Source organism: Gracilinanus agilis, chromosome 4 (assembly GCF_016433145.1).
Source record: "Gracilinanus agilis isolate LMUSP501 chromosome 4, AgileGrace, whole genome shotgun sequence".
NCBI classification, from domain to species: domain Eukaryota; kingdom Metazoa; phylum Chordata; class Mammalia; order Didelphimorphia; family Didelphidae; genus Gracilinanus; species Gracilinanus agilis.
In genome coordinates, this window is record NC_058133.1 from 191,100,876 (window position 1) to 191,124,832 (window position 23,957).

At 37.6% G+C, this 23,957-nt stretch overlaps 1 protein-coding gene and 1 pseudogene across 1 annotated transcript; both read left to right on the top strand.

Moving 5' to 3' along the window:
- The first annotated feature begins 2,865 nt into the window (after positions 1-2,865).
- LOC123244180 (keratin-associated protein 4-3-like) lies at positions 2,866-3,291 on the top strand. Its single transcript, XM_044672502.1, has one exon. The coding sequence runs from the start codon at positions 2,866-2,868 to the stop codon at positions 3,289-3,291; it is 426 nt and encodes a 141-aa protein (XP_044528437.1).
- A 13,813-nt stretch (positions 3,292-17,104) lies between these two features.
- Positions 17,105-22,744, top strand: LOC123246156 (annotated as a pseudogene).
- The last annotated feature ends 1,213 nt before the right edge of the window (positions 22,745-23,957 follow it).

A 23,957-nucleotide genomic window follows, 5' to 3' on the forward strand; every position in this document is an offset into this window, starting at 1 on the left:
ATAGTTTGCCCAGCAACTTCTCAGCTTTATCCTAGCACTCAGGGTCTGTCTGCGGTCTTTTGGCTCCTGAGGTCTGAGGTCTGGTTTTTTCCAAGGTCAAGCCCCCTGGTGGACCCCCTTGCTTGATCCTCTGCAGGAGGTTCCTTTACAAGTCTCAGGGTGCTGCTTCCACAGTCGTATACCAGTCTGCACTGGCTCCCCACTCAGGGTTTCAGAGCCTTTGCTCCCGCCTGTGTCCTCCTCTGCCCATGTCTCCACCTGTGCCTGCGCTCCATGTCCGTGCTCAGAGTCCATGTGCATTCCTCAGCTTTTTGGGGTCCCAAATCTTGCCGCTCTCAGGAAGAGGCCCTGGAGCTGCCAATGACTCGATGGGTGCCCCAAACTTGCTCTATTTATTTTATTTATTTATTTTGTGTGTGTGTGGTGGTTGCTCAGCCCGTGATTTAGTGAGAGCTGTTTCACCCCTTTATAACATGGAAATGCCCCGATTCCACATACCTTCCACTCTGCACCCTGTTGTGGGGTCCCTCCATTCGACTGGGTTTGTTTTTATGCCCCCTTGAGAAGTCCTGTATGTTTCGGTCAGGAGAGGTTAAGAGTTGCTTTTTACTCTGCCACCATCTTAACCCGGAACTCCAGGGGACATTAATTCATTCAAAATGGTTGTTAATAATTTGAAGAAAATTAATCTTAATTTTAATTGTTGAAAATTCAAGTAATCAGCTATAACTTTTTTTAATTTTTAAATTATTTTTTTATTATTTTTTATTTTAAACCCTTAACTTATGTGTATTGACTTATAGGTGGAAGAGTGGTAAGAGTAGGCAATGGGGGTCAAGTGACTTGCCCAGGGTCACACAGCTGGGAAGTATCTGAGGCCGGATTTGAACCTAGGCCCTCCCATCTCTAGGCCTGGCTCTCAATCCACTGAGCTACCCATAATCAGCTATAACTTTTTAACTTATTTCAGTTCATTAATTGCAGAAGTAGTTTTGAAAACCCAAATGAATCGGTTGACAAATATACCATATTTTACAATACTTTTTACTTCCACAGAAATGTGATTTAACATTTAAACTCATGTTCCTTTGGTTCCAATGCAGCAAGCAGCACAATGATGTAACCCATCTGTGTGACGAGCCTAAACTGACTGATAGTAAAAGTGGCAATTCACTACCATGACAATTTCTGATATATAGTGACTCAAAATTAACCTAGCTTACACATAAAATATTTAATAATTTTGTTAACCATTGGACAGATCAAGAAAAGTCTTCTGTTGAAATGGTAGCTGACTTTGATAATAAAAAAAAAACTTGAAGATTTTGTGAGCCATAAATAAGCAGGGAGAGTGTTTCAGGCATGGCAGGAGGGTTATGTAGTCTGTACCAAATCATAGAGGGAGAAGATTGACTATCACATATGGGAAAAATAAAGCAGTCTGATTTGGGTGGAATGTTGGCTACATGAGGAGATTTGATGTGGTGTCAGTATGGAAAGACAAGTTGGAGTCAGACTTTGCAGGAATTTTAACTGTCAGTGATAGGAGTTCATATTTTACATTAGAGGTAATTGGGAGGCACTGAAGATTCTTGGCCCTAGTTGGACATGTGCATTCAGAATATTGCCTTGGTAGCAGTCAGTGTATGTAGAGGGAGAAACTTTGAAACTGAGAAAACAAGAAGAAACATGTGAAATAAATATCTAAGGGACCTGCATTCCAGCTTCGATCCCAAACACCCCAGTAGTAATGGGTTATAGGTGTCATAGAGTCACATGTCTGATGCCCTAATGCTGTGTCCTGGCACAGTCATCCTCAGCATGAGCATCCTGAGTGTCAATGTGCCAAAGCCAGCACAATGTCACCATGAAGGGAGAAGCAAGAGGATTTTAAAAATTGGGCTCTGGAAGGAGAGTGGTCTTTTTTCCTTCTGTCTTTGAATGAATGGCCTCTGCAGCTGTTCTCTCTGCTCTTTATCTTATCTGGTAAACTTTAGCAAGCCTCAGGAGGAGCCAGCTAAATGGAGAATCATATCTATCCCTACGTTAAAAGGCTGAGACCTCTCACCTTCTATAGATTTCTCTCTCTTTATTAATAAATGCATATGTCTAGTAATAAGCCTCTAGATTAATTTTCATTTATAATAAACATGTTCATTTTAATTCATTTTGGTGTGATAGGACAGCAGAGGTGGATGAAATAGAGAAGTAGAAAAGATTATTTAGTTAATAAAGTAGGCTATATATAGATTTAATTGCTTCTAAAATCAATATCTCAACTAATATAAGTCATAATCATCAATTATCACTACTAAGTCACAAAGGATTGCTTGGTAAAACCTATGTGTGTTTGGAGCCAACCAAGGTTTTTATCTGTTTCTGGATTTATTTTAGGTTACTAATCAGCAGGCCACTTACCAGGCATATTTTCTTACTCTCATGAGTCAGAGGATGATACATGAAAAGCAAATTAGGATTTAGTAGGAAAGTTTGCCCTGTTTATTTTTGTATGTTGTATGTGTGTTTTGAAGACAGTCTTGTTGAGGCACAGGTTGAGGGATGGAGGTGACTCCCAAAGCTTATATTTTGTATGATTCAGGGGTGTGAGTTTAGGAATATATACAGAAAATTGGAGGAATCCTAAAGGATTAGGGAAATAACATCTTTTCTGTCATCAAGACAAATTATGTAATTAAAGGGTCATCCTTTTTCCATCTTGCTAAACAATAACAAGAAAATAAGGTGCTAACAATGATGATTGTTGCTCAGAAATAGTATATAAAAGGCTCAAAGGGCCAGAAAACTTTCAAACTCAAGTACCTCACTCACCTTGAAAGAAACCTAGAAGCTCAACCCACCACCACCATGGTCAGCTCTTGTTGTGGCTCTTCCTGCTCTGGCCTGAGCTGTGGCTCTCCCTGCTGTGCTCCCTGCTGCTGCCGCCCTGCCTGCTGCCTTCGGCCAGCCTGCTGCCAGAGCACCTGCTGCAGGACCAACTGTTATAGACCCACCTGCACTGAGTCCACCTGCTGCCTCCCCAGCTGCTGTGGGTCCAGCTGCTGCCAGTCTTGCTGCCAGCCCTGCTGCTGCCCCAGCTACTGTGTGTCCAGCTGCTGCCAGCCTTGCTGCTGCCCCAGCTTCTATGGGTCCAGCTGTTGCCAGCCATGCTGCCGCCCAAGCTGCTGTGTGACCAGCTGCTGTCAGCCTTGCTGCCACCCCATTTGTTGCCAGACCACCCGCTGCAGAATCACCTGCTGCCGCCCGGCCTGCTGTGGTTCCTCTTGCTGTTAAATATATGGACCTGTGTATGAATACTTACCAGCCTTATCCTTTACTTATGTCACTCAGTATAAATAGAGTTTGTTCAGTCAGATAATTATAAGATAATCCTCAAGACACTCATTTACAAACCTCCTGCAGCGGCTTTCTATTTAAATTCCTTCTTTAGTGCAAACTATCACCTCACTGTTAGTCTTTTCCTCTTTCAGGATCAATGACTTCAAATCTAATTTTCAAGTCCATCTTGTCAAACTCTGCCCTAATGCTCCAATCTGTTTGGCCTTCTTCAATCAGCAAACTCTGCAGTTTGAGGAGAAAACTAACTGCCATACTTTATCTCACCCCAAGATGCTGAGATTCCAAAGATTTTTCCTTCTTAGATTCCCTATTGGGCTAATTTTCTATTGTTGTCATGTCTGGCAGTGTTCAAATAAGACTCATGTTTCCTGACAATAAAGAAACAACAAAGCAAATTGACCTTACTAATTATTTCTTATTTTATATTCTTTCTTGTTTTTTGGGTAATTCATAGGATCTCATGATCACAGGACTTCAAATTTCAATGGATCCTCAGCATCCACATAATGCCTCTGTTTAAAGGCCTCCAAAAAGGATTAATTAAGGTATCCTCTTCTTCTCTGGGACATTTCAGGTTTTGAAGACAATTTCCCCAACATGAAACCTAGATTTTCCTCTTTGTAACTTCTTACCATGGCTCTTGGTTCTACCATTTCTTCAAATAGAAGAAGTCCATCTTTCACATGTAATCACTTTATTTATTTACTTTTAAGCCCTTACCTTCCATCTTAGAATCAATATATTTTTTAAAAGAATCAATTTTGTGTATAGGTTCCAAGGCAGAAGAGTGGTAAGGGTGGGACAATTGGAGTTAAGTAACTTGCCCAGGGACACCCATCTAGGGAGTATCAGAGGACAGATTCAACCCCAGGACCTCCTATCTTTATCCCTGACTCTTCATCCATTGAGCCACCTAGCTGCCTCCTATGACATCACTTTAAATACTTGAAGACAATTTTTATGTGTTACCTGAGTCTCTTGAACTCTTGGACAAACACCTCAGTTCTTTCAATCTGTCCTCATATGACATGGACTCAAGGTTCTTCACCATGCTTATCACCCTTCTCTGTATCCTTTAAAAGGAGGACATGGGTTGAGACAATTTCTACCACTTGGTTATAAAATATATTTTGAAAAAACAAACTAACATGTTCTATAGACTAGAATCCCTTTTTTTCTGAAAGGGTCATCTGAAAGTCAGGAAAGATATTAAGAAATGTTAAGGAAATGTGAGAATCATCAAAATAGAAATGATAAATTGAATGCATGGAAGATGATATAATCACCAAGAAAAATAGGATGCAAGAAGAATGCCCTGTCAATAAAATTCTTCTCATTGATACTCTCTTCTCCCTAGGTTTTCATATCACTATTCTCTCCTAATTCTCCTCCTGACTCTCAGACAACTCCTTCATAGTGTTCTTTGATGGATCTTCATCTAGGATAAACCCTATTAAAAGCAAGTAACCACCGGTCTGAAATAGCTTATACTATATACTGACAAAGTCAAAATGAATACATGACTTAGACATAAAGGGTGCTACCAAAAGTGAATTAGGGGAACATGGGATAGTTTGAATTTGTGACCCAACAAAACAGAGAGAGAACATTATAAAATATAAAATGGATAATTTTGATTACAATAAATAAGAAAGGTTTTGCACAAACAAAAATCAATGCAACCAAAAATTAGAAAACAAAAATAAATTATTGTAACCATCTATGACAAAGGTCTCTTTTTTTAAATACATAAATAAGTGAGTCAAATTTATAAAAATAGAAGTCCTTCCCAAATTGAAAAATTGTCAAAGATAGGCGCAAGCAGTTTGCAGATGAAGAAATCAGAGTTATCTATAGTCATATGAAACAATGCACCAAACAATTATTGATTACAAAAATGAAAATTAAAATAACTCCAAGGCACTATCTAACATCTAGTAAATTGGCTAATATGGCAGAAAATAAAAATGAAAAAATGTTGGAGGGGATATGGAAAAGTTGAAACACTAATGCAGTTTTAGTAGAGAAGTGAGAAGATTTAGCCATTCTGCAGAGCACTTTGTAATACACCAAAAGGAATATAAAACTGTGCATACCCTTTCATCCAGCAATACCACTACTAAGTCTGTATACTGTAGAGATTAAAAAAGGGGAAAATGACTTATTTGTACAAAATGTTCATAGCAGCTATTTTTGTGGACACAAATAATTAGAAACTGAGGACTTGCTTATCAATTGGAGAATGGTTGAATAAGTTGTGATATGATTGTAATGGAATACTATTATTCTTTAAGAAATGATGATCTTAGAGGTAGAGCCAAGATGGCTGTGGAATATGAGGAACTTTCTGAATCTTCTTCCAACCAAAGGGTCTTAAAAGGACAGAAATCAAAATTAGATGAGTAAAGGGACTCTTGCATGTGACACAGTCTTGAAGGTAGGCAGTATTCAGGGATTTCCATTCTACAATAGGGAGCAACTTCACTTATCAAAGTGCAAACTGATCACTCCTCTCCCACACCACCTACCTGCCAGAGTCAGAGTGAGGACCCAGGTAATCTCAAATTCTAAGGGGATGACTGACCACAGACTTACTCCTGAGGGCAGTGCAAGGCCTTGGCAATGAGACTTGGGACCAGAGCTGAAGAGCATGGAGCCTGGGCAGCAGAGGGTGGAGATTGGGCAGAAATAGGGATGGCAACAGCAGAGGAAGCAAGGACTAGAAAAATAGCCTCAGGGCAAAATGCTTTAAAGTATGCTACACAAAGAACTGCCTAGAGCAGTGATGGACAAATTAATCCCTCTGGGCCAGATCCAGGCCATAGTTTGCCCATCACTGCCTTAAACAATTTCCTAATTACTACATCTGGATGTGGGGACATAGTGATTATGGAATTGCTTAAGGCAATGATGGGCAAACTGTGGCCTGGATCTGGCCTGTGGGGAATAGTTTGTCCATCACTGGCCTAGAAGGTATTAACAAGGCAAAGCCCTGGGACACAGAAGCTAAGAAAGAAACTAACATGCAAAAACTTCAATCCACAAGTAGCAAAAGAAATAGCAGCAGAAAAAGCTTTTGACCCTGGAAAATTTCTGTGGAGAAAAAGAACAAACTACAGAAGCAACAGCAAGAGTGACAAAGAAGCAATTACATCCAAACTTTCCAAAAAAAAGGAAATTGGTCACAACTCTTGAGGAACTCAAAGAGAAGTTCAAGAACCAAGTAAGAAAGATAGAAGAAACTTGGATAGAAAAGTGGGAGAAATGAAAGTAATTCGAAAAGAAAATAACAGCTTAAGACAAAATTGTCCATATGAAAAAAGAGGCACAGAAATCAAATGAAGTAATAAGCAAATTGGAGACCAGAAATGACCTTTTGAAAGGCATGAAAAACAGGATAGACCAAACTGAAAAGGAAAATCAAAATATCATAGCTTAAAGTCAGTCTTTAAAGATTAGAATTGGCAAGTAGAAACTAATGATCTTATAATACAGCAAGAATTAATAAAACAAAATCAAAAGAATGACAAAATAGATGGAAACATGAAATATCTCATTGAAAAGACAACTGACCTAGAAAATAGATCCAGGAGAGACAATTTGAAAATTATTGGTCTACCTGAAAGCTTGGAAAAAAATAAAAGCCTTGACATCATATTACAAGAACTTATCCAAGAAAATTGCCCTGATATTCTTGAACAAGAGGGCAAAATAATCATTGAAAGTGTCCATAGATCACCTCTTACATTAAATCCGCAAGAGACAACCCCCAGTAATGTAATAGCCAAATTCAAGAGCTTACAGATCAAGGAGAAAATATTGCAAGCAGCCAGAAAGAGACAATTCAGATATCAAGGAGCCACAGTCAGGATTACATAGAATATGGTAGTCTAACTAACAGGAGAACACTAAATGACTGCAAGACTTGGAATGTGATATTCAGGAAGGCAAGAGAATTAGGTCTACATCCAAGAATCACCTACCCATCAAAACTAACTATATACTTTCAAAGGAAAGTATGAGATTTTAACAAAATAGAAAATTTCCAAGCTTTTCTAAAGAAAAGACCAGAACTAAATGGGAAATATGATGTCAAATGCAAAATTCAAGAGAACAATATAAAGGTAAACAAGAAAGTGGGGAAAAATATTAAGGGATTTAGTAAGGTTAAATTGATTATATTTTTTATATGGAAAAATGTTATCTGTAACTATTAAAATTGTTTTCATTATCATAGTAGATAGAATTATTCATAGGTAGAGGTTGTGAGTTTAAGTTGTTTAAGATGATATATAGAAAAGGGGGAAATAGAGGATGGTACTAAGAGAAACTTGAAGGAAGAAGAAAAATAGGATAAATTATGCCACATAAAGAGGCACATGGTTGGCAGGGGAGGGGTGTGTGTGAGAATACTATTATAAGAAAGGGAGGAAGAGAAAAGTAATAGGTAATACTTAAACCTTACTCTCAGTGGAATCAATTTTGAGAGGGAATATCTATTGGGATATAGAATTCTATCTTATCCTACAGGGAAGTTGAGAGGGAATAATGAAGGGGGGGAGTGAGGTGGGGAGCATTAAAAGGGAGAGAAAGGTGTGTGTGTGGGGGTGTGTGTGTGTGTGTATGGCAAGTAATAGACTTTAAAGAAAAATGAGAGAGGAATAAGAAGGGAGAGGGTGTGAAGGAAAGTAAAATGAGTGGGGAAAATGGGGATTGGTTCAAAGCAAAACACTGGTGTATAAGAAAATAGTGAAAGAAGAAAGGGAAGGACTAAAAGTGGAAATCAAAATGATGGGGACTACACAGGCATTTAAAAGGCACTATAGTAAGAGGGGAATAATAAGAAGGGAGGGGCTGGAAGGGGAGTGACATTAGGGAGGGGAATCTGGGGAAACTGATTAAAAGTAAATAATTGGAGGGGAGGGTAAGAAGGATAATAGAAAAAGGTAGAATCAAAGAAGGAAGTCAAAATAAAGGAAAATACATAGACAGTAATCATAACTGTGAATGTGAATGGGTTGAACTCACCAGTAGAAAGCAGAGCAGAATGGATTAAAAACCATAATTTTACCATATGTTTTCTATAAAAAATACACTTGAGGCAGGTAGACATACACAGGGTAAAGGTAAGAGGGTGGAGCAGAATTTACTGGGATGCAACTGAGACAGAGAAGGCAGGAGTAGCAATCATGATTTCATACAAAGTTAAAGCAAAAATTGATCTCATTAAAAGAGATAAGGAAAGTAATTACATCTTGATGAAAGGCAGTATAAAGAAGAAATATCAGTAATGAACATATATGCACCAAATGGTACAGCATTCATATTTCTAAAGGAGAAACTAAAGGAGCTTAAGGAGGAAATAGATAGTAAAATCATACTAGTGGGGGACTTCAACCTTCCCCTATCAGAACTAGATAAATCAAACCAAAAAAATAAATAAAAAGAAATAAGGGAAGTGAATGAAATGTTAGAAAAATTAGAGCTAATAGATATCAGAAGAAAAATAAATGGGGACATAAAAGAATAGACCTTCTTTTCAGTAGCACATGGAACATATAAAAAGACTGACCAAGTGCTAGGGCATAAAAACATTGCAATCAAATGTAGGGAAGCACAAATAGTAAATGCAATTTTTTAGACCATAATGCAATAAAATTCATAATAAATAAGGGCTTGCGGAAAGGTAGATTAAAATTAATTGGATACTAAATAATCTAATTCTTCAAAACTGGTGGGTCAAAGAACAAATGAAAGAAAATAAATTACTGATTTCATTGAAGAGAATGACAATAAGGAAATAACTTATCAAAATCTATGGGATGCAGCCAAAGCAGTACTCAGGAAAATTTACATCCCTGAATGCATATATCAACAAATCAGAGAGGGAAGAGGTCAATGAACTTAAAAAACTAGAAAGAGTACAAATTAAAAATCCCCAGATTAAAACTAAATTGGAAATCATAAAAATATCAAAGGAGAAATTAATAAAATTGAAAGAAAAAGAATTATTGAATTAATAAATAAGATTAGGAACTGGTACTTTGCAAAACCAAATAAAATTAAGTACTGCTTAGTCTAATTTTAAAAAGAAAGAAGAAAAAGTTGACCTCATCTCTAATGAAGAGGAAATTAAGGTAATTATTAAGAACTATTTCACCCAATTATATGGCAATAAATATGACAACCTAGGTGAAATGGGTAAATAGTTACAAAAATATAAATTGCCTAGATTAACAAAATAGGAAATAGAATAATTAAACAATTCCATCTCAGAAAAAAGATATTGAACAAGCCAATAAGGAACTCCCTAAGAAAAAGTCCCCAGGGCCAGATGAATTCACAAGTGAACTCTATCAAACATTTAAAGAACAACTAATCCTAATACTATGCAAACTACCTGACAAAATAAGCAAAGAAGGAGTTTTACCAAATTCCTTTTATGACACAAATATAGTACTGATTCCAAAGCTAGGCAGACTGAAAACAGAGGAAGAACACCAAAGACTAATCTCCTTAATGAACATCAATGCAAAAATCTTAAATAGAATACTAGCAAAAACACTTCAGCAAGTGATCACAAGGATTATTCACTATGATCAGGTGGGATTTATGCCAGGAATTTAAGATTGACTTAATATTAGGAAAACCATCCACATAATTGACCATATCAACAACCAAATAAACAGAATTCACATGATTATATCAATAGATACAGAAAAAGCTTTCGACAAAATACAACACTAATTCCTATTGAAAACTCTAGAAAGTAAAATAGATGGGTCTTTCCTCAAAAAAATATACAGTATATTTTTTAAAATCATCAGCAAGTATCATCTAAAATGGGAATGTTAGAATCCTTCTGAATAAGATCTGGAGTGAAGCAAGAATGCCCATTATCACTATTATTTAACATTGTACTAGAAATAGTAGTGATAGAAAGTAGAGAAGAAAAAGAAATTGAAGGGATTAAAGCAGGCAATGAGGAGACTAAATTATGACTCTTTGCACATGATATGATGGTCTACTCAAGGAATTCTAGAAAGTCAACTAAAAAGTTAGTGGAAATAATTAACAACTTCAGCAAAGGTGCAAGATAACATTAAATTTAAAAAAAAATTTGTACAAACAAAACCAATGCAACCAAAATTAGAAGGGAAGCAACAAATTGGGAAAAATCTTTATAACAAAAACCTCTGACAAAGGTATAATTTCTCAAATTTATAAGGAGCTAAAACAATTGTACAAAAAAATCAAGCAAATCCTCATTTGATAAATGGGCAAGGGACATGAATAGACAGTTTTCAGATAAAGAAGTCAAAACTATCAATAAGCACATGTAAAAGTGTTCTAAATACATCCTGATTAGATAAATGCAAATCAAAACAACTCTAAGGTACCACCTTATAACTAACAGGCTGGTCAATATGGCAGCAAAATAAAGTGATAAATGTTGGAGGGGATGTGGCAAAATTGGGACACTAATGCATTGCTAGTGCAGTTGTGAATTGATCCAATCCTTCTGGAAGGCAATTTGGAACAATGCCCAGAGGGCTTTAAAAGACTGCATGACCTTTGATCCAGTCATACCATTGCTGAATTTGTACTCCAAAGAGATAATAAGGAAAAAATTCTTGTACAGAAGTATTTATAGCTGCAGTCCTTGTGGTGGCAAAAAATTCGAAAATGAGGGATTGTCTCTCAGCTGAGGAATGGCTGAACAAATAGTGGTGTCTGATGGTGATGGAATACTATTGTGCTGAAAGGAATAATGAACTGGAGGAATTCCATGTGAACTGGAAAGACCTCCAGGAACTAATGCAGAGCAAAAGGAGCAGAACCAGGAGAATATTGTTCACAGAGATTGATACATTTTAAGCACATACTCCTCAAAGGTGAGAAGCTTCTGCTTTTGGTTTCCCTCATTGATGTTATGGCTATTCTTGGTTTATGAAGGTGAAGCTTGTAAGGATGGGGGATGGGACAAAATGAGACAGAAGAAGACTGTTTGTGACAGTTGGTGACAGTTGAGACCAGAGGGAATTCTGGGTAATTCTCCAGAGGAAGGAGGAGGAGAAGGGCTTCCAGCAGAGGTTCTTTGAGGAAGGAGGAGAGGTTCTGAGGAGGATATCCCAGCTCAGATCCAGTCTTGAGGGCTTCCTGAGGATCTTTCTTTGGACACTGAAACCTTGATTCCCTGGTCAATGATTCCATTGCATCTCATCCAGCACGACTTCAATCATAGAGTCAGCTAAGTGTTTGGACTCCATTTTGGGAGCAATCTCTTAGGCTCCATTCCCCTTTATCCAACCTTGCTGAGAAACCCTTTCTGGTCTAACTTACAACCATAGGAAAGGATAAAAATAGAAATAGAAACAGAAAAAGAAGGGACAAGGGGGGTGAAACCCTTAGGAGTGGGAACCTTTGGGGTTCCAGTGACAGACTCCATAGAAATAGAGGAGAGGGCACCCCAAAATCCCTCTGCCTTTCACCCCTTTCCCCAATCTCTATATTGATATTAATAAAAGCCGTTCATTAGTCAGATAGCGTTCCTGAGTGCCTGAGAGATGAGGGGGAGGGGAATCACAGCTTGGTCTGGCTGCCTCCATCTTGGAGCCAGACCAGCCACTGTGAAGTTGGCTGATCTTGGGGGATGCTTGCATAAACCCTGCCCTTGTTCAGAATTGGATTGGGGTGTCCAAAACCTCATATTATAGAGAAGAATGACCATCCAGGTCACCCAGTTTTGGGGTGACACCCCCTCAAAGTCTCCTAGTGCATATTAGGCATGAGGGGAGAGCTAGAAGAGAGTCTCACCTCATAGACTCTCTCTCTCCCCTCCATCCCTAACAAGCTTAACCAGAATTAAGTGGCTTTTTTTAGCTTAGTTCACTAAGTGCTGCTAGGATCTCATGACCAAACCACTTTCTCAGCTGATCTTCTTCTCATCCTCTTAATGATAAGATAGTCAGGGAGGAATTGAGAACTCTTAGTCCACCCTCTCATTGAGTATCCACAAATTAAAGCTACATTTTGCTGTTGGGGAAAGGGCTGAATAGTGTCTCATGGGGGAGCATTATGATGACCCAGGATTCTGCATCTTTGTTTCTTATTGCCAATCATCGACCATTAATTTATTGGTTATTGCTAGTTTTGTCAATAAATTCATCTTTTATACATGGAATCCTGTCTCTGGAAGAAATTTCAGTGATAAAAAAACAGATATCAATCAAAATTTATTTATTTATTTATTTTTTAAACCCTTGTACTTCGGTATATTGTCTCATAGGTGGATGATTGGTAAGGGTGGGCAATGGGGGTCAAGTGACTTGCCCAGGGTCACACAGCTGGGAAGTGGCTGAGGCCGGGTTTGAACCTAGGACCTCCCGTCTCTAGGCCTGACTCTCACTCCACTGAGCTACCCAGCTGCCCCTCAAAATTTATTTTTGATCAGCTTTTTGTGGTTTATATAATCTATAACTGTTTATTTAGTAGAAACAAAATTGAAATAGGAGAAATGTAAAAGTAAAGAATATTTTTCTCAAAGCATGAAGGGATAAATTGGATTATTTTGTTTGAATTTATCTCACAAATTTGTTATGCAATTGTTTAGAATTATGGAGTATAAAAAGCAAATAAACTGAGTCATGCATTAACTAAGAATGCATTAAAAATAAAACTAGTATTGACAATGCAATCATTTGGTGCTCAACTGATAATTAATTATTAATTAACAAGAAAATTAATTATATACTTGAATGTGAGAGTATGTATATACTACACAATAATTACATCATATACCTTAAATTAAAATATTAAGAATTCTACCTAATAAGTATATGAAAAATCTATTTGTATTTTATTTACATTCATTTATTTAGTCAAAAAGTAATGTAGAGGGGGCAGCTAGGTGACTCAGTGGATCGAGAGCCAGGCCTAGAGACAGGAGGTAATAGGTTCAAATCTGGCCTTAGACACTTCAAAACACTTCCTAGCTATGTGACACTGGGAAAGTCACTTAACCTCCATTGCCTAGACCTTACCACTCTTCTGCCTTGGAACCAATACATGGTATTGTTTCTAAGATTGAAGGAAAGGGTTAAAAAAAGTAATGAAGATGCTGAAATTATAAGTTAATTACCTATAACTTTTTAGTGGAATATATATGAATGGAAAATAAAGTGTTATCTTAGCTACTTATCTGAAAAACAAAGTGAAAATAACTTTTAAGACTTGCATAAAAATTGTTCTCAGTAGTATGAAGGGTTTTCAAGGATTTACAATTGTTTTTCAGACTAAAATAACAGTTACTCTCACAAGATCTCCATAGGGAAATGACTGAATTTAGTCATTTTTGGACTAGATGACTTAAAAATTTACAAAAAATTTATTCCAACCATATGACAGTAACTAAACAATGTCACAAAACCAAAATTATTTAGCCTTTGTCTAGGTTCCTCTTATTTGTTCCCTCTGAAATTCTGACATATCAAAGAAGAGCATAAATAGGTAAGAAGGAAGCCAAGATGAATAATCCCTTAAATATGTAAAAAGAACCTAGTTTTTTAAGTAAATAGTCATTTGGTGAATTAATTATTGAAATCTGTGACTCCCCACCTTATATTATTCAACCATGTTGATGGCAGAACTCCTGCAGTCCAGGTCACTCATAACAAATAATCACTTGAGTTTTCCAGTTCTTTTAATTGATTTTTAAAAAATAAACCCTTACCTTCCATCTTGGAGTCAATACAGTGTATTGGCTCCAAGGTAGAAGAGTGGTAAGGGGTAGGCAATGGGAGTCAAGTGACTTGCCCAGGGTCACACAGCTGGGAAGTGTCTGAGGTCAGATTTGAACCCAGGATCTCCTGTTTCTAGGCCTGGCTCTCAATCCACTGAGCTATCCAGCTTACCCCTTTCCAGTTCTTTTAGATATATAACTGGAAATAAATACATATATTCAAAGGAATGCACTGAATCAAAAGTGAATTAGGTAAGTAAATCTTGGCATGAATTCTTATTGTTGTTTCACATTGAGAGATGAATTATTTCCTATCCACACTAGTGCAATTTCCAATAGTAAGTAAATTTCATATTTTAACTTTACCATGTATACAATTCATCCACAAATCAAATATTTTTCAAAAGCCCATGGAACAGCCAGTATTCAGAAGGGGTCCTTTATCAGTGACTCTTGGTTTTCAGTGATGGGTTGTACCTTTAACATTTCTATGGCACAATTGTGGAATGATCTCATTATTCATTTACTGTCATAAATTGAATGGTTTTCCTGTAGACTGAAGCATAAATATGCTAGACAGAGCTTTCATGACTTGGATTGTAGGGAATAGTTCTGTCCACAAAAGATCCAGGATATGCATGCCACAATTATTCCATGTGATAAGTTTAATAATGGAGACAATAAAGTGGTTCTTGATCAGCATCAGAATTGTTTTTAATTAAAGGGTTTCTTGTGTAGCTCTATTACCATTGCCTCAGGTTTAATCTTATACTCTCTATGAAAGCAAAACATTTAGTGTTATTAATTCTTAGGTTTATAGTATTTGATTTAAAAGAGAATAACTACAACTGTGGTTAATTTAATAGTGTCCATACTAAAGTAAATATGTATGTGAAATGTGTGTATACCATCCTTTCTTGAAGCCACATGAGTTGCAAAGGAGTTATATCTACACTTTCCATATCTGGAGTTCTAGCAGAGGAGTCTGAAGACTCTCTTCCAACACCACCCTATTCATCATCATCTTCATATTCAAAATTATCCTCTTCAGCAGGCAGTAAAATTAACATCAATGGAACATGTTGATCATGAAAGCGGAATTTTTTAAGTTAAAAGCAAGATTAACCATTAATATTGGTTCTAACTTTATGAAGTTAAATTCATCTTGAAACAACAGGAATGTGAAGCTGAATTTTGTAATTCCAAGTATATGGCAATTTTACCAATGGCCTTCTTTTGCTCTTCTGTGGATTCATATTGATTGTGTTGAGCTAGAGATTTTTTTTCCTGATGCTTTCTTGCTGATGTCTGATACTTATCTATCGACTCCAATAGTTGCCCCTATATATCAAAGGAAGCACTTATTCAGGAGCTGATATCCCTCTGTGGTAAAAGGTCCAAGATCTCATGTCATAGTTGGTTCAATCCCTTTTCAGGCCCAATTTGCTCCTATTTGGAAACTCTAGGGAGTCATCATCCCTGGCTCATTTCACAGCACCTGAAGGGCTCAGAGAAAATAATTAATTTACTCTTGATGTCACTGCTACCACTTGCTCCGGCTCATAGCCACTCTGAAATTTGTTTTTAACATGAAAAAGAAAGGTAATATATCTAGTTATTTCTATGATCAATAGAAATCTCAATAAAACAGAATCTTCTTGTCTAGCAATGATCATCAGTGATTCAGAAACTACAATGAGGAACCACCCCCTTTCCCTGTACCCAATCATTTCTTTAATTGTGTGTGGAAAGTCAGTGAATTAGTTGATGTTTATATTAATTAAATGCCAACTACATGCCAGATATAATACTGTGCCCTGGGCATACAAATAATGGATAAACAACATGAAAACAGTTATCCAAAAAGAAGCTACATCTAGAATACATTTGAATTAATCAACAGAGATAGGCACTTGAATTTAGGAGAATTCAAAAATATAGAGCACTTATCTCAAGTCATTTTGGCTCTAGAAACAAGGGACAACTTACCAGGAACATTTTCTTCTTTTCATTTGCACTTCCTTAAGATATTTTCACCATATACAAATTTCATCTCTCTGGGTGTCACAAGATGATACAAAGGCAGGAGAGAATGACATCAAAGACTGACCTTTCATTATCTGTCCCATGAGGATTAGAAATTGGAGGCAGAAAAATATAACTAGAGTTCATGTATCTAACTTAATTCAAAAGAAGAGTTCATATTATATGTATACTATTCATACTGTAACATACCAGGTATATTATCATCTTGAAAGTATTATTGATGTATGGTTATTGTAATCTATCTGCTCAAGTATCAAAATCATGGTCATTTTATTTCTTGATCATTGTATGTAATTGGTGCTCTGTAAATCCTAACTACTCCCCAAACCATATGATCAAGAGAATTCCTGTTCAGAGACAAATGGTCCTAGCTAACATTTTATTAGCCCATATTTCTTTACAGCTCACATATTCAATTAAACTCCTCCTCTTTGATCATGTGGTTGGCTATTAAGCCAATGTTAAATCCTATAACATATCACATATTCATTAGCTACCTCCCATTCCAGATTCCTTGACAGCCTAATAAAAGTTTGGAAGTATGGGCAACTCTCACTTTTTCTACCACCATCAGAAGAGCAAGCACGCTGAATCCCATGTTTCCTGAAGCCATTGTCTCTGAGTCTTTATTCCTTTGTTGTGTTCTCTCTCTTTCTCTCTTTCTATTTTCTTCACTCATCCTCCCTCAGTTTCCAATTCTCCTTCTCAGGTGGTGTCCACCCATGAATATATTAATGGCACACAGACATATATGGGGAGAAGGTCTCTGAGGTTGTATCCAAATCTAGTCTGTGTGACCCAGTGGCATAAACTTAAGCAGACAGAACAGAAAAATAGAAGCAGCCTAACAGATTAGAGGAAGTGAATTTTCCCTGTCATTACGGAAATTATATAATTTGAAGGTTATTTTTTTCTTGCTAAATAATAATGAGGAAATAAGCCATTTCTAGTAATATGGTAATGGCTGCCATTCAATATGGTATAAAAAGCTCTGTGGGGTCAAGGAGACTTTCTAACTCAAGTGAACTCACTCACCTGGAAACCACCACAGAAATTCAACCCACCAACACCTTGGTCAGCTTCTGTTGTGACTCCACCTGTTGTGGTCCAAGCTGTGGCTCTGGATGCTGTGCTCCCTGCTGCCACCCTGCCTGCTGTTTCAGGCCAGCCTGCTGCCAGAGCACCTGCGGCAGGACCAACTGTTATAGACCCACCTGCATTGTGTCCACTTGCTGCTGCCCCAGCTGCTATGTGCCTACCTGTTGCCAGCCATGCTGCAGACCAAGTTGCTGTGTTTCTAGCTGTTGCCAGCCACGCTGTAGATCAAGCTGTTGTGTGTCAAGCTGCTGCCAGCCCTGTTGCCACCCAAGTTGCTGTATTTCTAGCTGCTGCCAGCCTTGCTGTTGCAGAGCCACCTGCTGCCGTCCAGCCTCCTGTGCTTCCTCTTGCTTCTAAATGTATGGACCAGTGCATGACTGCTGACCATCCTCACCCCATCCCAGGAAGGCATCTTACTCATGTGAATCAGTAAGAGTTGATTTTGTACAATAAACTAATCATAAGCTGACCTACATGAGGCCATTTTGAAACCTCCACCAATGACTCCCTATTTAGGTACTGTAGGAGGTGGGTATTGATGATGTATGGGATGTGTATTTGAACACCCCACCTGATAGATATGAATGGGCAATAGTAGTTACCTCCCCACCCCCCATTGGGAAGACCTTAGAGGGTGTACTTCTCGAGGGGGCTCCCCAAAATGGAAAACCTATAGTGGGGTTGTTGAAGGAAGATGTTAAGGATCAACTGAGACCCAATAGGATGGATCCAATCTTCCATGCCACTACTGTAAAGACAAGCCCCCCTCCCCCCAGTCTCCTATTCAAATAGCTTTTTTCCTTCAGGATGGAGTATAGTACTAGTCTTCCTCTCAGCCACTCCAAGTCACCTCCCCCCTCAATGTAACTACTCACAACTCTAAACTCATAAAACTAACAAGGGTTTATTAAAAGATAAATGAATTCAGGGTACAGGGTATTGGGAAGTCAAGGATAGAGGTGGGGGATGAACTTCACTATCAACTATAATCTTCTCCAGGAGAGAGCAGCACTGGACTTCTTCTGAGGCTTAGTTTCAGTAACTGGCCCACTCCCACTACAATCTCTTAATCATTAATCTCTAAACTAATATAGAAGGGAAGTAACAGGGATAAAATGATTCAAACAGGATCAAGGAAGGACCCCCTCCCACCCTTCGAGCCTGCTACCGCAGGAGTCTGGGCTCTCCAGCCAAAATGGAGAATTGCTGCTCAATGTCATTTTTGTTGGTAAATGAAGCTTGTTGAAATGGTGTTGGTAGTTGTGATCTCCAAATTGTCTCGAATATAGGGGCACAGAGGAGCCAGGTTCACTCAGGATCCACCCAATTCAACCACCCTTCAACCAATCCCCCTGGTCCCCAGTAGGTTCAAGAGTGAAGTGATAGTTGGAAAACTTCTCCTCCTCTGGCCCCTTCTTCACATTCCTATATTCCAGCACTGTTGTGGGGCTGTTCCAAATTCCATTCTATCTCCAGCTGGATACGTACTTGGCTCCCTTTGCAAAATTCAATCCACAGAGTTAAAGTACCTTGTTCAGTGCAAATTATCACCTCTCTGTTGGTCTCTTCCTCTTTTCTGGTCAACAACTTTGAAGGTAATATTTAGTCCATCGAATCAAACCCTTACTTAATTCTCCAACTTTCTTCTCCCCCTTCTTGGCCTTCAATCATCAGACTGTTCTGTTTGACATGAAAATTAACTGCCATACTTTATCTCACCCTAAGATTTTAGTCCTGAGATTTCAAAGATTTTTCCTTCCTTGATTCCCTCTTATTTTGATTTTACATTGTCTTTGTGTCTGATTATGCTCAAATAAACTTATGCTTCCTGGTAATTAAACCAACCAACAAACAAAGCACAGTTGCCCTGCTACTTCTTTCTTATTTTGTTGTTTCTCAGTACTCGGGAAATTCATAGAATCACATAATCACAGGACTTCAGATTCCATAGAATATTCAGCATCCATCTAGTGCCTCTGTTTAAAGATCTTCAAAGAAGAGTTACTTATCAATGTCCAAAGCAGCCTCTTCTATTTTGGACAGCTCTGATTGCTGGGGAAATTTCCCTATAATGAAACATAAAATTTCCTCTTTTGCTACTTCTTTCCATGGCTCCTGGTTCTGCCATCTAATTTCAAACAGAATAAGTCCCTCTTCCATGTGACATAACTTTAAAGAATTGAAGAGAGTTTTTATGCCCATTTTAAGTTTTCTTTCCTCTAAGACAAAAGCCCATGTTCCTTCAAATTCTTCTCAGATTATATGAACTTAAACCTTTATCATGCTTGTCTCCCTCCTCTGAATACTCTCCAGCTTAAGAACATGGGCCCAGTCAATTTCCATCACATGTTTTTAAATTATATTTTGAAAACAACATGCTATAGTTAAGTATTGTCTGTCCCTTAAAGTTCAAGTTAGTTGATGCTTTATTTCTCTCTACCTCATTCTTTTTTATGTTTAAATTGTATATTAACATTTTATAGATGACAATATAATATGTAACACATTAATGTAATATGTAATGTTAGAAATATTTAATAAATTATAACAAATATGCTTATCCAAAATAAAAAGATTCTCATGTCAGCTATGTCCAGAAATCTGTCTCATTCTCTTTTCCTCTTCCTTTCTACTTCTCCCCTCTCCCTAGGAAGGCAGGTAATATGATAAAGCTTATACATCTATTATCATATTTCCCTACTGGACATGTGGTGAAACAAGACATATATCTCAGTTGCCCCCATTCTGTAGCTATTATACTTGCAGGAAAGATTTCTTGATGAATGGCCTCAATTTTTTTTTCATTGGCATACTAGGAAAGATTTTCAGAAGTGAAAAAGGGAATTGGGAGCTATGTGAAGTTTAAGAATGGATTTTAAGGTTGTAGGTAAAAAAACAACAACTAGGAATTATCTGTTGTTAAAGACACTCAGTTGGGGCTCAACTCTATAAGCTGGGCCTGATAAGCTGGCCCTAGATCCTCAGGTGGTAGGAGACTCTAAAGCTGAGTGATGGATAAGGCTGCCTATGTGATCACCATAATGTGTTGGTAACTACCAGGGTTTATGGATGTTTAGCTTAGCCAAGCCCTTGCCTCTTTAACAATGCCCAAGCCAAGTTATCCAGTGAGGAGCTGTATGTATGTATGTTCAACAGCTCCTCTAGCTCCCTTGGCTTGGGGTTGAGTTTGATGATAAAGTTGGTTATGGGCTGGATGTTGATGTACTGAATGGACAATGCTATTTCTGACTGTGGTAAAACCATGGATGATGGAAGTTTTAGCCTTGGAAATAATGAAAAATGAGATGAAAGACTTTGCGTGTAAATGCTTTTCATTCAGTAATGGAAAAATTAAGTGTTTTTGTACAGACAGATTCTTCCAATCATATTCTGGAGACAAAAATAAACCATTTATCCACAACCGTGGTGTTTATTTAGTTGAAATATCCTATTTATGTTTAGAAAATACCAACAGAGTCATCATGAAGCAGGGAAAGATTTTTAAATGGATAATTTAAATAATCTGGGAGTTTGGAGGATTTACATGAAAAGGAACTTAAAAATTAATACAGTATTTTATGTAAAAATCTCTGTATCTTCTAGATCAGTGATGGCAAAAAATTTTAAAGAGGGGGCTGAAGGAAAGGAAATGCTCATCTGTCAGGCTGTTTCTAAGGCAACTCTTTTGAAGTTTCATTGTATTGTATCTTACTCATTGTATTCGTCAGATTAGGAATAATGGCACACAGCTGGATAGAACATTTCAGGCCCCCTCCCAATCTGGCCCACAGGCTATAGTTTGCCCATCACTGTGGATCAAAAAGGCCTCTTCTCTTTCATTCTGACCTGGAAATGACCCTGGGATTCCAAAAAGATATGTCAGCTAGAAACAAGTTTAGGCAGGTTCTACTTTGATAGAATAGCTCTATGTATTTCCTTATTGACAGAGTGGCTACTATTGAATCCTACGTAATAAATATTCATTGAACATCAACTGTGAGAAGCACTGTGTTTGAGACAGAGTTCTTGCCTTCAGGAAGTCAAATATTACCATTTGTTGCACCACTGGATTTATTACATATGTACTCTCAACCACCGTGCTCCTCGACTCTCTTCTGGACATTTGTAATGACCCTCTAATTAATTTCCTGTTACTCAGTCGGGTCTCAATGCTGTACAATCCATCCTCAAAACAAGCAACAGAATGATTTTCCAGGAGTGCAGGTCTGATCATGTCAACTCCACATATATCCCTACCTTGTTATTAGAGCATCAGATACGAAGTTCTCTGCTTACAAATTGGTCCCTGCCTACTCTCAACCTGAAAAAAAAACTTGAAAAACTACCAAAGTAATTATAATAAGGGTCTTTATTCAATATAGGAAGATTAGTCTTGGAAAATGTAGAGAACCTCAATCCCAGAACTTCCAATGAACTACAAAATACAATGTGCTTATATAGATTTCTGGAAAGGGAGAAGGAAATATGCTCTGCTACTCGTAAGGAAAGGAAGCCCTAGCCCAGTCTAAAATCACTGGGAGAGGTCAAGATGAACTTGTCAGAGGTTAGGATACTAGAGAGTAGACTAGATACAAAAGGGAAACTAAAAAGACAGATGGGTACTTGAGATTTGTCACCAACTGCTAATCCTGTGTAGGGTGATCTCAGGGTGCTTGAGAGTTTATTGTCCAGTCTGGGACAAGGACCAGTTTCTTGAAGACAGGTTATCAGGGACAAGGGTCAATTTGGGGTTTCATAAAAGAAGATTGTCACTACCTTTTCAGCCTTCTAGCATATTATTCTCTTCATTCCTTTTAATCCAGTCATGCTACTTAAGACAGACAACATGGTATTTCTCAGCATCCCTATTTTCCTTCTAAGCTTAGATGAAGGAAATGATTCTTGGTGCAATAAAATGCTATTACCTCATTCTCCATGGTGACTTTGTATACTATTTGTATATGCTGTATATATTTATGTATCCTTTCTTATTCCCTTTGAAAAAGACATAGAAATATATTTCCACTGGCAAAGATGGAAAATCTTTAGTCAATTTTCATCACTGGAAGAAAGTAGAGCATGATTTTGAATGGACAGTGTTGCTTTTTCCCTCTCGTATTGGAGGGAAAAACTCAAGGAATGAAAGTGAGTGATTGTGAACACTAGAGGGTAAGGATGAGGTTTGACATTGATTGAAAAAAATAATATGGGGAGAAATTATTAGGTGGCAAGGTGATGGAATCTCTGTGCCTTGCCTCTTTCCCACGTCCACTTATTTAACTCAAACATAATTCAAGATGCTTGTTTTTGTGTGTCCCACTACTGCCAGCCATGCTGTGACCCCATCTATTTTGTCCAGACTGTTGCCAGATCACTTTCTGCAGAATCACCTGTTATGTCTCCAGTTACTGTCAGCCCTGCTACAGACCACTTACTAAGCGACCATCCTGCAACAGACACACCTGTTGCTGCCCAGAATGCTGTGGGTCTTCCTATTGTTGACCATCCATATTTTTTGACATTTTGCCAACAGTCATTTTATTTTTTTATTTTTTCATCATTCATTCATTCATTTATTTACTTATTTATTTATTTATTTATTTATTTATTTGTTTGTTTGTTTTATTTGTTTGTTTGTTTATTTATTTTAGACCCTTACCTACCATCTTGAAGTCAATACTGTATATTGGCTCCAAGGCAGAAGAGTGGTAAGGGATAGGCAATGGGGGTTGAGTGACTTGCCCAGGGTCACACAGCCAGGAAGCATCTGAGGCCAGATTTTAACCTAGGACCTCCCATCTCTAGGCCTGGCTCTCAATCCACTGAGCCATCCAGCTGACCCCATCCCCAACAGTCATTTTTTAAAAATGAGAAATGTGCATATTTCTCTAAATAACTGCCCAGGGAGAACACGATGACACCAATCTACAATGAGATAAGTTTCAAAAATTGAGTTTATTCTCTTCATAAATGGGATCTTTTTTATGTTATCCTACCCTTTCCCTTTCTTCCAATCATCTATCAATCTTGAATGTGGCAAATATAAAGGTAACACATTCCACTAGTTTTGAGACCTCTTCTTGATTTTAAAATGTCATGATAAGGTGCTTTCAGGGAGATTAGAAAAATATTTCTTCCCAGAATTTCATGAATTAAATTTCATTATATAAGAAACTATGAAACAGAAAATATTCATTCCGAATTTATCCACATTATGACTTTTCCATGTACTATTTAGCTTATGTATTTCCAAAAACATTGTTTCATTCTTGAAATATGGTAAGTTGTGTCTTCTGATTTCAAAAAATGATTTTCATGTCTGAAGTAATTTCTGGACACTTAATGAAGATATGTTCAATTCTCTTTAATATGGAAGGATTCAATCAGTTAGGCTCAAAGATCCATCTAGGAAAGGTTTCTGATTGGCAGAAGGAATTTTGAAAGAAGGCATCATGCTCAAGATTACATCAGTCCTTCCCTTTTAATTTTCTTGGTAAATTGTTATATTATTTTGCTTTTTAATACCAATTCCAAATTATTTCCCCTGCTCCCAACCACCCTCAACAATTCAGAAGGCAAGAAATACCATGCCCACAACACACGTGAAGCATTGAACAAGAACAAACAAGAGGAAAGAATTAAACAAGGTACAGGATTTGTGTAATTGTAAGGAGGATTTATTTGGAATACGAAAAGCATTAAGACAGGAGCAAAT

Bases quoted from the DNA above. Each gene is read 5' to 3' on its own strand.
- LOC123244180 (XM_044672502.1), top strand. From the start codon at position 2,866: ATGGTCAGCTCTTGTTGTGGCTCTTCCTGCTCTGGCCTGAGCTGTGGC.